The sequence below is a fragment of the Anas platyrhynchos genome, chromosome 5 (assembly GCF_047663525.1).
Source record: "Anas platyrhynchos isolate ZD024472 breed Pekin duck chromosome 5, IASCAAS_PekinDuck_T2T, whole genome shotgun sequence".
Lineage (NCBI taxonomy): Eukaryota > Metazoa > Chordata > Aves > Anseriformes > Anatidae > Anas > Anas platyrhynchos.
The window spans coordinates 66506978-66521194 of record NC_092591.1 but is presented as its reverse complement, the minus strand read 5'-3'; the positions used below and the strand labels follow the sequence as shown (position 1 = coordinate 66521194).

The window sequence follows — 14217 nt, the reverse complement described above, 5'->3', positions numbered from 1 at the left end:
TACAACCAGAGTGGTAGGAAGATGCTTGGCATGCATCAGAAGCATGGGATATCAGCAAAGCCAATGATGCAGCTAGAGCTCCAGGGGAGAGTTCTCTGGGATATGGTGAAGGATTTAAATCACATAGCAACTTTTTTCACAGCTTGCTAGCTACTTCAACTACTTCTGCATAGGGATGTATATAAATGAGCAGCTATAAATGTACAAAACCTTCTAGGACCCTGTAGACATTTAACGTAAGGAGGAAAACGGTGATGCCAATGTTTTAATGTTGAGTGCCTCTGTTAAAATTAGAATTGCAGGAGGTCACCTCAAGGAGGTGCTGCAGACTGACCTTCACCATATACACTCTAAACTGCCATTCAGTGGACAAAGTACAAGTTTTGCCCAAGTCACTTATGCCAACTTAAAAAATAAAAAAATACCAGTACTCTTAAGAATATTTGTTCTTGAAATATGTGGTATTTATTTTTGCCCTAACTTTTTCAGAGGCATGCAAAAAAGGAGATAGAACTGGATGAGCATGTTTCATGACCAGACAAAACCATGAGCTAGAAAAACTTCAGCTGATCCAGATGCCTCTAGGCTCACTGCCCTGGAATGACCTTTCTTGGCTCCAGTTTCTGAAGTTGTTCTGGTGGCTTCTTTGCAACAGAGTCCTACCAACTTCTGACTTGACAAGCATGAGACTTAAAAACCTGGAAATTTGTAGTTGTAAGATACCACTTTCTACTTAAGCAACAGACTCCTGTTATGAGTGTGGATTAAACTCACACTCATCTCAAAACAGCACAGATACAGAACTACTTCAAAATACCATAATGGTCTAGAACTAAAGGTGTACAGTAGGAAATGATTCTAATGACTGGATTAAAAACTTTGTAAAAAAAAAAAAAAAGTTAAATCATTGCTGGAAGTGGCAAAACAAAAGAAAACAAGAAGTCCTGTCATGACTGACAGTTATGGATAGCCAAAATAATACTGTGTGTATCCTGACCACTGACTGAAGGATTAGAACAAATACTTCATGTGTCAGTGGGAAAAATTAAACCTTTGATGCCTGGAAATGAAATAATACCTCATGTGAAGCCAGTTAAATTAATGCATCTATACTGCAGGGCATGCAAAAACTACAAGCTTCTACATTCAAGTATCTGTTTCATATTTTGTCTTCTGTCTCTTCCTTGGCATCCCCAACACACTTTGCATGTTAGTCAAATATTCAGAAGTATTTTTCAAAAAGAATACTCACTTTTTGCATCTATAAGCCTTTCTCGTGGTGCAGTGTCAGAAGAGGAGAGCTGCTCCTTCACTTTGGCAATGTCTTTAGGATGAAGGTAATCAAATAAACTTTGACCAATCAAATCATTCTGTAGGGATTGAACATTTCATCAAAAATTAAAATAAATGTACAGTGTATATTCACAATTTTAGTACCAATTACAAAGAATCCTTCTACATGTAAGTCTAACCAATGAACATCAAAAATCTCAGATCAAAGATTAATTGGAAGATATCAGGATGTTTTGAAGTTACAGAATTTTCAGTAAGAGGTTTACAGAATTAGTATGCTCAATCAACCAACAGGTATTGCTGTTTCTCTTAGTTTCATTTTGTATGCTACACGTTTTAAGTAAAAATCATAGTTGCAAATTTTCTTTTTCAGTATTTACTTGATTGGTAGGTATTTGGTACGTATCTAGCTAAAGGCTGGGTGATGAAAGCTTTTGAAGCTAATACAATGTTTAAAGTTGGAAAAGAGGGCAGATGTATAAATAACGATCTTCATTATTTCTGTCAATACACATTGCAAGTTACGTTTCATTTTAAGACTATATTTAAAAACCTGGCTTTGGTATTATTGATTCCCAGTTTCCTTAAGTAATTATGCTAGCAGAAATAGAAAGATAACTAAGTTGAAAAAATCATGTAAAGCTATTGGAGAAACCTCAAACTGATTTTTCTATAGTTATTTACAAGTCAAATTAGTTAACACTTCACGAGTCCGATGTTAAAACCTAACCCGAATGTGTCACAAACAGTGAAATAAAGTTGGTACCTTTTTACCTCCTTCCTTTGAATGGGAGCCAGCAGCAGTCTTCTTCAGCAGCATGACAGAGAAAAACTTTCTTTGCAACAAATCGCAGCTTTCAAGGCAGACTATTCACACAAATACCCCTCCCATACCAATGCATAATAATAAAACAACTTTCAAATCTTTTAAGGTCTAACATTACTTAAAATGGAAAAGAATACCTGACTGTAGTTGAGGATCTTGAAGACAGATTCTGAAACAAACAGTATCTTCCCTCTGTCACAGCCCACAACAAAAAGAAATCCATCTGCTGCCTAATTATGAAATGAAAAAAAAGTAAATTTCTAAGTTATACATCTTCATTGCATCATCATAACCTTTAAAAACACTTTGTAGACAGCAGGATTTCTACACTAGGAGAACTCTTTTAACATTTAGAGATAACTGAGTCAACAGACACTATTTGAAATTACAACGAAGTTTTTTTTGCATCTGCAAACATTTCTGGCATCATTCTGGGCAGAATTTACGATCACTTATGTAGGAAGAAAGCATCCATATTTTGTCCAGTAATATTACAATGATGTTTAATAATGCCTGTTTTAAAATTATTATTTTAACTGCACTTACTCCATAGTTCATATTTCAGAAACCACATGTAACCTGTGTATTCATCTATCTGTCTGTAGGCAAGTTTTGAAAGTACTATTTTTTGACCACATAAAAGCATGCAGGATTAGCCCCTAGCTTTATAGCTCAAGGTCACAATGCTGCAGAAATTCAGTTCTGAATGTGCTGCAATTGGCCACTGCAGTTCTTCACAAATTACACAAGCTACTAAAAGTGTTTAATTATTGGCACAAGCCATATATACTCTCCATGCTATAAGTATACACAGGAAGCAGCCAAACACACACATCAGTGACCTCTAAACAAGGTGCTTGTTATATCATTGGATGGTAATAATCACGTTAAGGTAATCCATTGCAAAAAGTCTGTAAGAAAATTGTTTTTGTTCATTTCATTAAGTAACTGAAGATTCAGATGGTTACCATCAAAACAGCAGTTTCCTCAGATCTCCCCTTAAAATCATACCGCTTAATTTTAGAGATGTTTTTATCTTTAAAACCCGGATACTTTATGCAATAGTCTTACAGATTGATAGATTAATTTCTATAATCAAAACATCCTTGAGTTGTGAAGCAACTTACAAGGCAGAAAAATACTGGTGTTTCACTTTGGGAGAATTATATTCACAGACATTAATATAATTAAAAGCTGAAACATACCCTGAGAATAAGATGTTTTAATTCATCATCTGATAGAAAAGCAGGCTTATAGTTGGCTTCTGTATATGGGTTTGTAGCACCTAAAGAAAACAATCCCCATATCACAAACTTAATTTGTGACACAAAGAAAAAAATACACACTTAAATAACTTTTATTTGGCTCTTTTTTAGACTGTTATTCATTTCACCTATTCTTTAAAATGAAAGGTGCTTTTTGGTTTCATTTTAGTATCATGACGAATTCTGTTGGTACTAACTCAGAAAGGAATGAAGCTTTTTAGCTAAAAACACAATATTGCATTATGTAGCAACATAAATGCCTTCTGAGATGGAAGTTTTTTTGGACTTTTTGTTTTTTTTTTTTTTTTTTTTTTTTTACTCAAATGCTGTGCTTGATTCATGGTCTATACTCAGAATCAGAAACTAAAAGTAAGAGATAAAATAAAAATCTTAAAACTGTTTCTTCTCCCTAGATCCTAGTAAAACATGACAAGGTGATGTAAACAGATTGTCAGGTAGGATCTTGCAAATCAGTACTCTCATGCCATGACATGCCAAAGACAAAAAACATTCCACTGACCTTACCTAACAATGCAAAAAAAGCCAAAAATGAGCAACCAATGAGGCATCATCTTATTAAAGAGTGATTCTTTTTATCTTATTCTCTTCATAAAAACAAGAGAGTCAAATTAGTAACCACTGAACGGCTATAAAGTATCAACATGACAGTGGCAGAAAAAGCTGCACCTTACAAAACTGCTAGGTTAAGTATGACTGCAAGATGTCTTGTGTCCTAAAAACTAGAATAGTGACCATTTCTGTAAATTACCAGCATCATTATTCTTTCTCAAAGGTGTACTTCTTGAAGGCATAAGCTTTCACTATCATCACAGATTGTATCCAACAATTGATTCTTACTTGGAGTTTTAGGATGCACAGAACTTTGCAACAACCCCAACTCTTCAAATCCCACATACTCCCCTTCAGGTACATGTAACAGAAGCTCAGTAAAAAGACTAAAACTGAGTTCTCAAAGGATTCTTCATTCTTTCACAGAAAGCTAAAGCTATGAACATAAACATCATAAATCCTGTAGGAATATTATGCACACCTAAAATTTAACCTCTCTATCCAAACAAGTCCTGTGCATGGCCTGTTTAAAAGCACAGATCAGTGCTACAAAAGGTTCAGCAGTAGACTACAACTTAAGCCCTTTGCTTCCATGCCCCACATACTGGTGATAATCATAGAATGGCCTGGGTTGAAAAGGACCTTAAAGATCATCTAGTTTCAAACCCCCCTGCTCTGGGCAGGGTTGCCAACCACTAGAGCAGGCTGCTCAGAGCTGCATCCAGCCTGGCCTTGAATGCCTCCAGGGATGGGGCATCCACAGCCTCCCTGGGCAACCTGTTCCAGTGCCTCACCACCCTCTGAGTAAAAAACTTTCTCCTAATTTCTAACCTAAATTTCCCATCTTAGTTTAAAACCATCCTCCCTTGTCCTATCACTACCAACACATGTAAACAGACATTCCCTCTCCTGTTTAGACGCTCCCTTCAAGTACTAGAAGGCCACAATGAGGTCTCCCCAGAGCCTTCTCTTCTCCAAGCTAAATAAGCCCAGTTCCCTCAACCTTTCTTCATAATAATTCATGGGGTTAGCTAATGGAAAATTATTATTTTCTCACCTACAAATTTCCCTGCTGGATCATGGTATCAGACCATGAACCAAGCCATCCTGTAGTTGCTCAGCTTACATGGTATCTTGATGTTAAAACAAATCAGCCACAGCTCCAGATAGAAAGTACAATTGGCAGCATTTGCTTTCTCATGACTTCCTTCTCAAACTCTGGTAGCCCCCACAAACTCCTTTATTTGTTCTAGGATGTGATGTTTTTGTATTCTTACAGCTGCCATAGGAAAAGAAAGTACTAAAGATGACAACTGTAAAGTCAAAGGAGTTTCTAAGGAAGGGGAAACTGAACGTAAACATGAAATGTATCCTTATTATATTTTCCTTTTGTAAACAGCTCTACAAAAATAGGTAAGAGAAAAGGCAAAAATGTTCATGGCTGCATCTGATGAAGGGCCTGTAGCACCACCAAATGAGAGTGTTAGGTGAAGAGTTCTGAAGAGAATTTCATCTCGAACCAGCACAGCACAGAACCAACAAAGCTCAGGGCTCCAGCAGAATACATAGCTCCAGGGAAAGAATAGCATTCTTACATCAGTTTCATTCACGCAGGAAAAAAGCTAACAACAGCTACAGCAGAAGATCTTTCAAATGTCTTCTTTTTTTTTTTTTTTTTTAAATAAAGCTCCAGAAATTAAACTCCGCTTTGCTAGAAGACTACACATTGCTCTCTTCATACTTGAGAGCATGTCAGTTTTTAAAGTAGCTCTGGTGAATTTGACAGGCACTAGTCCTTTCAGTTCCCCAAATATAACTACACCTGACAAGACTAGTGCTTTAAACTGCTTTGGTGCTCAAAGCTCATGAAAAAAAATGCAACCTATGGACCTACAGGAGATTACAGTAAGCTATAAATGAATGTGCAACATCACATGCTAAGTAAAGGGGAGAAGTCCTCCCAAGAGGTGTTAACTTACTTCTCTTTGACAAAGGGGCAAGAAAAGGGTAGTAAAAGCATGACTTTGAAGAAACCCCATTGTGTTCTCCTCCAGTCCTGCTCACCCCCCCACACACACACACATTGCCCTCAATCAACTTACCACGTAATGTTTTCATATGCTGGACAGCCATTCTCAATACAGTGAGCTTATCCAGCTTTCGAGACATCGCGTTGCACGTTGGTACCAAAGATGCCAGTTCATCTATAAAGCTGTTCATTTTATCTCTACGTCTTTTTTCAATTTGACTATGTGCCTCCCTAAACAAGTGAGGTGGTGAGGAAAACAGAAAAAACATTAAACCATATTAAAAAAATAATAATCCCCAAATCCTGTGTAACAACAACACAAAATAATCTCCCCTTGATAATTTAATCACCCTAAAAAAGTACATACAGACTTTTTCAGACATTATATGATCATTACTTGGAACAGTAACATTTACAAGCAATAGGGAAGGTTGCAGCACTTGGCTCTAGTTTACAAACTATAGATATTGTTGGCCATATAGTACATTGAATCCTCAGTTCTAAACAATCCATGAAACAGCAAAAAATTGTCTGGAGATTTCTCCTGCTGAACAACACCTTTGTTGTTGTTGTTCCTAGCACTGAAATATATCAGGAAATCAGAGAGGTTACAGATAAAGAAGTATATAAATTGTATATACAAATGGATAAAGCATTCAGTTGTGTACGTGTATGTAATCAGCGTACTGTATGAATGTACTAGTATTTAACACTACCTTTTGCTGTGGCAATATAAAGCTTCTAATCATCCTATAGTTTTCAAGTATTTGAGATACCTCTGAACTAAACTCTTCCTACCCAGGAAAACTGATGATAAACACTAAATGATTTTTGTTTTTGTATTTTCACATATTACAGTCACTATTAACACTTTTACAACCCACTATTGAGCTTAAAAGAAATGAGATTAGGAATATAAGATTATAAGAAACATGTGCAGGCTTCAATTTCCATGTTAACACTAACAAGAAGTGACTAAAACAAAAGTTACCTACTGAATCAGCATTTTCACAAAACTATAACATGCAGTTTATACATGAAAAAAATGATAACGTAAAGATAAAGAGAAACGAGAAAAGGTCAAAGTTAGAAAAAACAACTTTCACGGTAAAGCACGGCCACATATTTCATATATGGCAAAAGGCAAGATATCCATTCTTTTCAGCATACTTGTTTAGAGTACTACCTTGCATTTTTTATTCTGCCTTGTTGGTCTGTATACTCCAATCTGTTAAGAAATGATATCACAAAATTACAGTACTGAAAACAATTTTTAATGAATCATATATCTACTGATATTAATTAAAATAATTTTTAAAATAGAAACTGCTTGAGACATTTGACCAAACTGACACTGAAAGAGATCATACGTCAGTACTGTGGAACTAACATTTTAGCGACTGTATCTAATAGTACCTGCCATGTTGGTCATCTTTATCTGTATCCATACCTTCCCTGCAGAAAGAGAATAAAGCAATATGTCACAAATTAAGCAATGTATCACAAATTAGGCAATACCATAAAATCAGAATAAAGTGTTCCTGTCACCTTTAAATCTTGAAAACAAAAAGAAGAGTTTAAAAGTAAGAAACTGGAAGAACTAAAGAAGTTCTTCATTTTCCATGATATTAAAACATTTTCTTAAAATCAGTTGCATTTCCTTTGAAGCAAACAAAATGGCATGGTTTGATATGTTTGACAGTAAAACATGCTGCAGTTCAAGTCATCATCTGCTACAAAAATATTTTTCAGTTAACTAGAGGGGAAAAAAAACACCAAAGGAAATATCGAAGCAGATATTTTTCATGCCTTCATCAGAAGTATGGCTACTAACTTGCATTTAGTACAGTTAAAAAGTTCAAACATTGGCAGTTATCAAAGCACCTACCACAGAATTCACAAATTGCCCTGAATTAATTTGTGACTGTACATTCTACACCTCAGTGTGCCTTACAGTAGTTGATTTTGAGATAGGATATGGTAATAATCTGGACAACATAACGCACAAGAACATTGGAAATGGACAAATGCACAGAGTGGATGGGAGACTGTGTAAAACTAAGCAGACGTACTTTAAATGAGTACAACTTGCAGTGTATGTGACTGAATTTGTCTCAACATCAGAAAAAAAAAGGAAAAGGAAAAGGATCCTCCTTGTTACATTTTAATATTGTTAACACAATACGGAAATAAGTAGGAGAGGAAAGTGTAAGTCTTCACAGCAGTATCTGGGAATAAAATGGAGAATGCCTAAGTCTACAGGACTGTTAGACAAAAGAATTAGGAAAAGAATGTTTTGATACAGATAAATCCGTACAACTGTGCTTTAAGCTTGTGCTCTTAAGCCTGCCTTAGTCTGGTTTAATTTTTACCTGAAAATCTTAGGTAAAGTGGAGGGAAGGCAAGGAGAAGCATCAAGCATCTTTTTCAAGTGAAACCAATTACTGAAATATTTATACTTACTCAAAAGGAAAGCCATCAAGTCTGAAAAGAAAGAGAAATTAAATACACCATATATAGGAAATAATAATGTCTTTCATTTTCTACTGAAATGCTCAAGCTAACTTATATTCTATTTGAAATGAAAAAGCACAATGAAAACAAAGACAGTAGTAGTGACTATTTTAAGGAGACAAGTTTGTTCAAATTCATCTGTTTTCTCAGAGAATAATTCTGCTTCTTAAGAAAAGCTAACGTAGTCCATTGTGCTTAATGTGAAAAATTAGTAAAGCAACTAACTTAAATTACGTCTATTATGCAAATCATTGAGATACTGTTTCATAACCAAAAACAAAAGATATGTGCTTTATGCACGATGTCCTTGCAATTAGATAAATGGAGTTTCAGAGGACTCCAAGGTTGGGAATAAAAATACCAATATGTATCCCAAGTTACTCAGATTTTAATTCTGCCCAACAAAACAGATGAACATTTTATTTTGGTCAGTACCAAAGTCATAATTCTGAACTTTACACAAACTTTATTGTATGAAAAGGAAAACGAATTTCTACATGCAAGTTAACTGCTGGCATCACTTCAAGACTGCAGAGTCTTCTGAAATCCACTGAGCTTTAACATGGGAGGCTACATTCTATAAAAGCCTTATGAAAAATCTTCTCATATTAGCCATTGATACAGCACTTACTCCCATTCAATATTGGACATTGGTATTCTTTAAAATAAAGATGTTATTTTTTCATGTATTATTCACTGAACCTCTTAATTAGTCATCTTTGTGATTAGTTTTTAAAGAAGTTTGAATAATGCTTAAGGTTTTATTCATCTCTCAACATTTGAGTTACTGATTTTGTCAATGGCTCTGAGCACTTCTGATGCTCACAAAGAAATAGCATGTGGGTGTAGAATAGGACTTAGAAACAAGGCATCAGTTATCCACTCATGATGCCACTTTTAGCTACAGGATGCTTGTGACAAAATCCTTTTTAGTCTTGTAGAAACACAGAAAATAAAACATAAAAGAGGTATTTCCACCAGGTAAAGGGTAATTTACAACGTCAGGATAATTTAATTTCTTATAAAATATTATTTCAATGTTTAACACTACTGCCAAGAAAAGGAACTGTTTATAGACCTGTGCATGAAGTCTTGGATTCCAGCAAGTGACTAGAACACTCTGTAGTGGAAAACAGCTAACCTTTGCTGAAGTGACAGCAATAGGTTGGGCAAGAATTTCCCTAGAGCAGCAGAAAGCACTGAAAAGAAGTTGCTAGAAAGCTGAAAGAACAGCTGACCAACAAGCTTTTTCGTACTTGAGAGGCGAATGAAGAACCACACTAAGACAGTCAGGTTCTTCCTTATGCCCATCATTCTCTGGCAAGTGAAGCATAAAACTGGACACACACCATTTATAACTCACTAACAGGCAGCAAAAGCTGAACAGTGATTTCACAGAACCACAGAATTTCTAGGTTGGAAGAGACCTCAAGATGATCGAGTCCAACCTCACAGCTAACAGTCCCCACTAAACCATATCCCTAAGCTCTACATCTAAACGTCTTTTAAAGACTTCCAGGGATGGTGACTCCATCACTTCCCTGGGCAGCCTGTTCCAATGCCTAACAACCCTTTTGGTAAAGAAGTTCTTCCCAACATCCAACCTAAAACTCCCCTGGCGCAACTTTAGCCCATTCCCCCTCGTCCTGTCACCAGGCACATGGGAGAACAGACCAACCTCCACCTCACTACAGCCTCCTTTAAGGTATCTGTAAAGAGCAATAAGGTCACCCCTGAGCCTCCTCTTCTCCAGGCTGAACAAGCCCAGCTCCCTCAGCTGCTCCTCGTAGGACTTGTTCTCCAGGCCCCTCACCAGCTTCGTCGCCCTTCTCTGGACCCGCTCAAGCACCTCCATGTCCTTCTTGTAGTGAGGGGCCCAAAACTGAACACAGTACTCGAGGTGCGGCCTCACCAGAGCCGAGTACAGGGGGACGATCACCTCCCTAGCCCTGCTGGTCACACTGTTTCTGATACAAGCCAGGATGCCGTTGGCCTTCTTGGCCACCTGAGCACACTGCTGGCTCATATTCAGCCGACTATCCACCATCACTCCCAGGTCCTTCTCTGCCTGGCAGCTCTCCAACCACTCATCCCCCAGCCTGTAGCTCTGCTTGGGGTTATTGCGCCGCCGGTGCAGGACCCGGCACTTGGCCTTGTTGAACTTCATGCAGTTGGCCTCAGCCCGTCGGTGCAGCCTATCCAGATCCTCCTGCAGAGCTTTCCTACCCTCAAGCAGATCGACACATGCGCATAGCTTGGTGTCATCTGCAAACTTACTGAGGGTGCACTCAATGCCCTCGTCCACATCATCGATGAAGATATTAAAGAGGACCGGCCCCAGCACTGAGCCCTGGGGAACGCCACTAGTGACCGGCCTCCAACTGGACTTGACTCCATTCACCACGACTCTTTGGGCCCGGCTATCCAGCCAGTTTCTAACCCAACGAAGCGTGCGCCAGTCCAAGTCAAGAGCAGCCAGTTTCTTGAGGAGAATGCTGTGGGAAACGGTGTCAAAAGCCTTGCTGAAGTCAAGGTAGACCACATCCACAGCCTTTCCCTCATCCACCCAGCGTGTCACTTTGTCATAGAAGGAGATCAGGTTCGTCAAGCAGGATCTGCCTTTCATAAACCCATGCTGACTGGGCCTGATCGCCTGCTTGCCCTGCAAGTGCTGCATGATGACTCTCAAGAGGATCTGCTCCATGAGTGTCCCTGGTACTGAGGTCAAACTGACAGGCCTGTAGTTTCCCGGGTCTGCCCTCCGGCCCTTCTTGTAGATGGGCGTCACGTTTGCTAGCCGCCAGTCAGCTGGGACCTCCCCCGATAGCCAGGACTGCTGATAAATGATGGATAGGGGCTTGGCCAGCTCCTCCGCCAGTTCTCTCAGTACCCTTGGGTGGATCCCATCCGGCCCCATCGACTTGTGCACATCCAAGTGCCGTAGCAGGTCACCAACCAGTTCTTCGTGGATAGTGAGGGCCACATCCTGCTCCCCATCCCATTCCACCAGCTCAGGGTACTGGGTATCCAGAGAACAACTGGTATTGCCGTTAAAGACTGAGGCAAAGAAGGCACTGAGCACCTCCGCCTTTTCCTCATCTCTTGTAACTAAGTTTCCTCCCGCATCCAGTAAAGGATGGAGATTCTCCTTAGTCCTCCTTTTTGTGTTGATGTATTTATAAAAACATTTTTTGTTATCTTTAACAGCAGTAGCCAGATTGAGCTCCAGATGAGCTTTGTCCCTGCACAGCCTCGCTACATCCTTATAGTCCTCCCTAGTGGCCTGCCCACTTTTCTAAAGATTATAAACCCTCTTTTTTCTCCTAAGCTCAAGCCACAATTCTCTGTTGAGCCAGGCTGGTCTTCTTCCACGCCAGCTCGCCTTTGGGCACGAGGGGACAGACTGTTCCTGCGCCATTAAGATTTCCCTCTTGAAGAGCGCCCAGCCTTCCTGGACCCCTCTGCCCTTCAGAACCACCTCCCAAGGGACTCCACCAACTAGTGTCCTGAGCAGCTCAAAGTCAGCCCTCCAAAAGTCCAATACAGCAGTTTTACTGGTCCCCTTCCTGGCCTCGCCAAGAATAGTGAACTCCACCATTTCGTGGTCACTCTGCCCAAGACAGCTCCCGACAATCACATCCTCCACCAGTCCTTCTCTGTTTGTGAAGAGAAGGTCTAGCGGGGCACCACCCCTGGTAGGTTCACTAACCAGCTGTGTATTTCTGAACAACACACATAGAAAGAGGGAATTCTACCTTACGTTCTACTTAAAAATAGGAATATTTACTACCATTTCCTCTGCAACACAACATTAACTGCAGTACGATGACAGCTGTTGTAAAATGATTTTACTTAGGACTCGAGGAAATGGTATTTCACGTATTTAGTAAAATGCACACACAACCTAAAGGACAGAATTATAACTTACAAGAGCAAGCTGTCTTTTGGAAAAGAAGACTTGAGCAATGCTTCCTACCCAGAAGAACAAAGATGGAGAAATTCTTTCTAGAGAAGAGGAAGTTGGTATGATTGAGGTTGTTCACTGAATTTTGTAGTAGTCAATTCAATTAAAGGGAATCACGTACTCTTCAGGAAGGTTAAATGCATGTTTACAGAAGAGATGTATGCAGTATGTTTGCGGTCTCTAAACAGTAATTAAAGTTTTGCACATAAATTCTCCTAAAAGGAACTCTATTCACAGAGCATCTAATTCTTAACTGTCTTCCACAGCATGGATCAAAAATTCTACCTCTCCCTGTAGAAGGAATTGCCAAGTATCAGAAGGCCCACAATTAAAAATGTGTGTCAAGAAAAAAAAAAAAAGGACTCCATAGAAGGACTCCCTAACTGTGTTAATAATGGATATGACCCATTCACAAGTTACGCTGCAGCTACAATACATACGAAAGTTGCACAGTGACTTAGAGTAAGAATGTTGGTCTTGGTGTACCTACCATGGAAGACATTACACAGTTGGAAATTTGGCATACACCACTACAACCTTCACTATTCTAAAGCACAGGTGGTATGATTTCTTTGTGTTTCAAATACCTGCCCTAAGACAGAAAGTATTACTTGGATGATATGTCTAAACAAGAATAAGAGAAGCAGCTTCCTTGAAACGAAACCATATTCTACCACTGATTCAGGAGAAAACATTTTTTTTTTTTATTTTTCCAGGAATAATAGTTTGCAATCAGAGAACAACGTAAGATTAAATCAGTTGATTAAGGAAAAGGCTGATCTACTGCATCAAACCAGAGACTACCCAGATTCATATTCAACTGGGAAACCAAAATAGCTTCATCAAGCAAAGACTGGCAGCACACTGATAGGAAGCAACAAACAGGCAAAAAATAGGTGAAGAGAAGGAACTATTCCTAGTTTTGCTTCTGCTTCTTAATTATTAGCATCCTTCCTGTTAGTGAGACTTTCTATTTGCTACATAAATGATCTACATCATCAACCTTCATGTTGTCCACTTCGTCAGTATTAATTTTTTTCCCCTCATTTAAGCCAAGGTTTCTTTCTTCAGCCATACCTCATTTGATAGCCCTCAATTTTAGCTGCACTAATGTGAAGGCATTATTTTTATTACTAAGTAATGAACATTCCTCTTAGTCCATAATAGCTTTTTTCTTCTTTACAGCCTTTACAACAGGTTGTCAGGAAAAGGTTATTAAAAAAAAAAAATGTCATAAATATCTCTATTGTCACCCCCACTGTATTGTTCTGTTGCAACCTCTTTTCAGAAGGGTTAAATCAAGAGAAATCCAACTTACTGATAATCAGTAGAGCTTCCCTTCCTTTTCCTATTACAATCCACTCCTGAAGTGCTAAGGGAACTGGAGATCAAGTCAGCAGGGTCCGGTGACATAAAATCGCTAATGGTAGAAGAAATGTCCATCCTTTGGTCTGCCATTGGATTGTCTAATGTTATCAAAAAGATAAATGCCGCCACATAATAGAACCAGAAACATACGTATTTTTCATACACAGAACAAATCTCAAGTTTAGTATAAGCTTAAAAATTAGCTTACAATAGCAAAAATTACAATCCCATTATTTGCTTTTGTCATAAAACAGACATAGGCTATTTCTCTTTTTTTAATCTACTTGTATATTACATACAAGCCATGACCATTCTCAAAACACATTATTTTACAGAACTGTCAAAATGACTTAACTAAACCAGGTTTACTCATATCTTAACTGGAGGC

At 38.5% G+C, this 14217-nt stretch overlaps 1 protein-coding gene across 18 annotated transcripts in view; it reads right to left on the bottom strand.

Moving 5' to 3' along the window:
- The window catches only part of BMAL1 (basic helix-loop-helix ARNT like 1), a 50107-nt gene that overhangs the window by 12220 nt on the left and 23670 nt on the right, over nt 1–14217 (bottom strand). For 17 of the 18 annotated variants that reach the window (XM_072039451.1, XM_072039449.1, XM_038180317.2 and 14 more), the window contains 8 exons: nt 13780–13927; nt 8447–8467; nt 7400–7438; nt 7170–7211; nt 6057–6214; nt 3325–3404; nt 2257–2349; nt 1253–1370 (listed from right to left, as the gene is read on the bottom strand). In XM_072039451.1, the coding sequence (XP_071895552.1) occupies nt 1253–1370; nt 2257–2349; nt 3325–3404; nt 6057–6214; nt 7170–7211; nt 7400–7438; nt 8447–8467; nt 13780–13919 (691 nt within the window). In that variant the 5' untranslated portion in view covers nt 13920–13927. The remainder of the gene's footprint in view (nt 1–1252; nt 1371–2256; nt 2350–3324; nt 3405–6056; nt 6215–7169; nt 7212–7399; nt 7439–8446; nt 8468–13779; nt 13928–14217) is intronic. The other variant, XM_038180330.2, reaches the window with a different exon arrangement.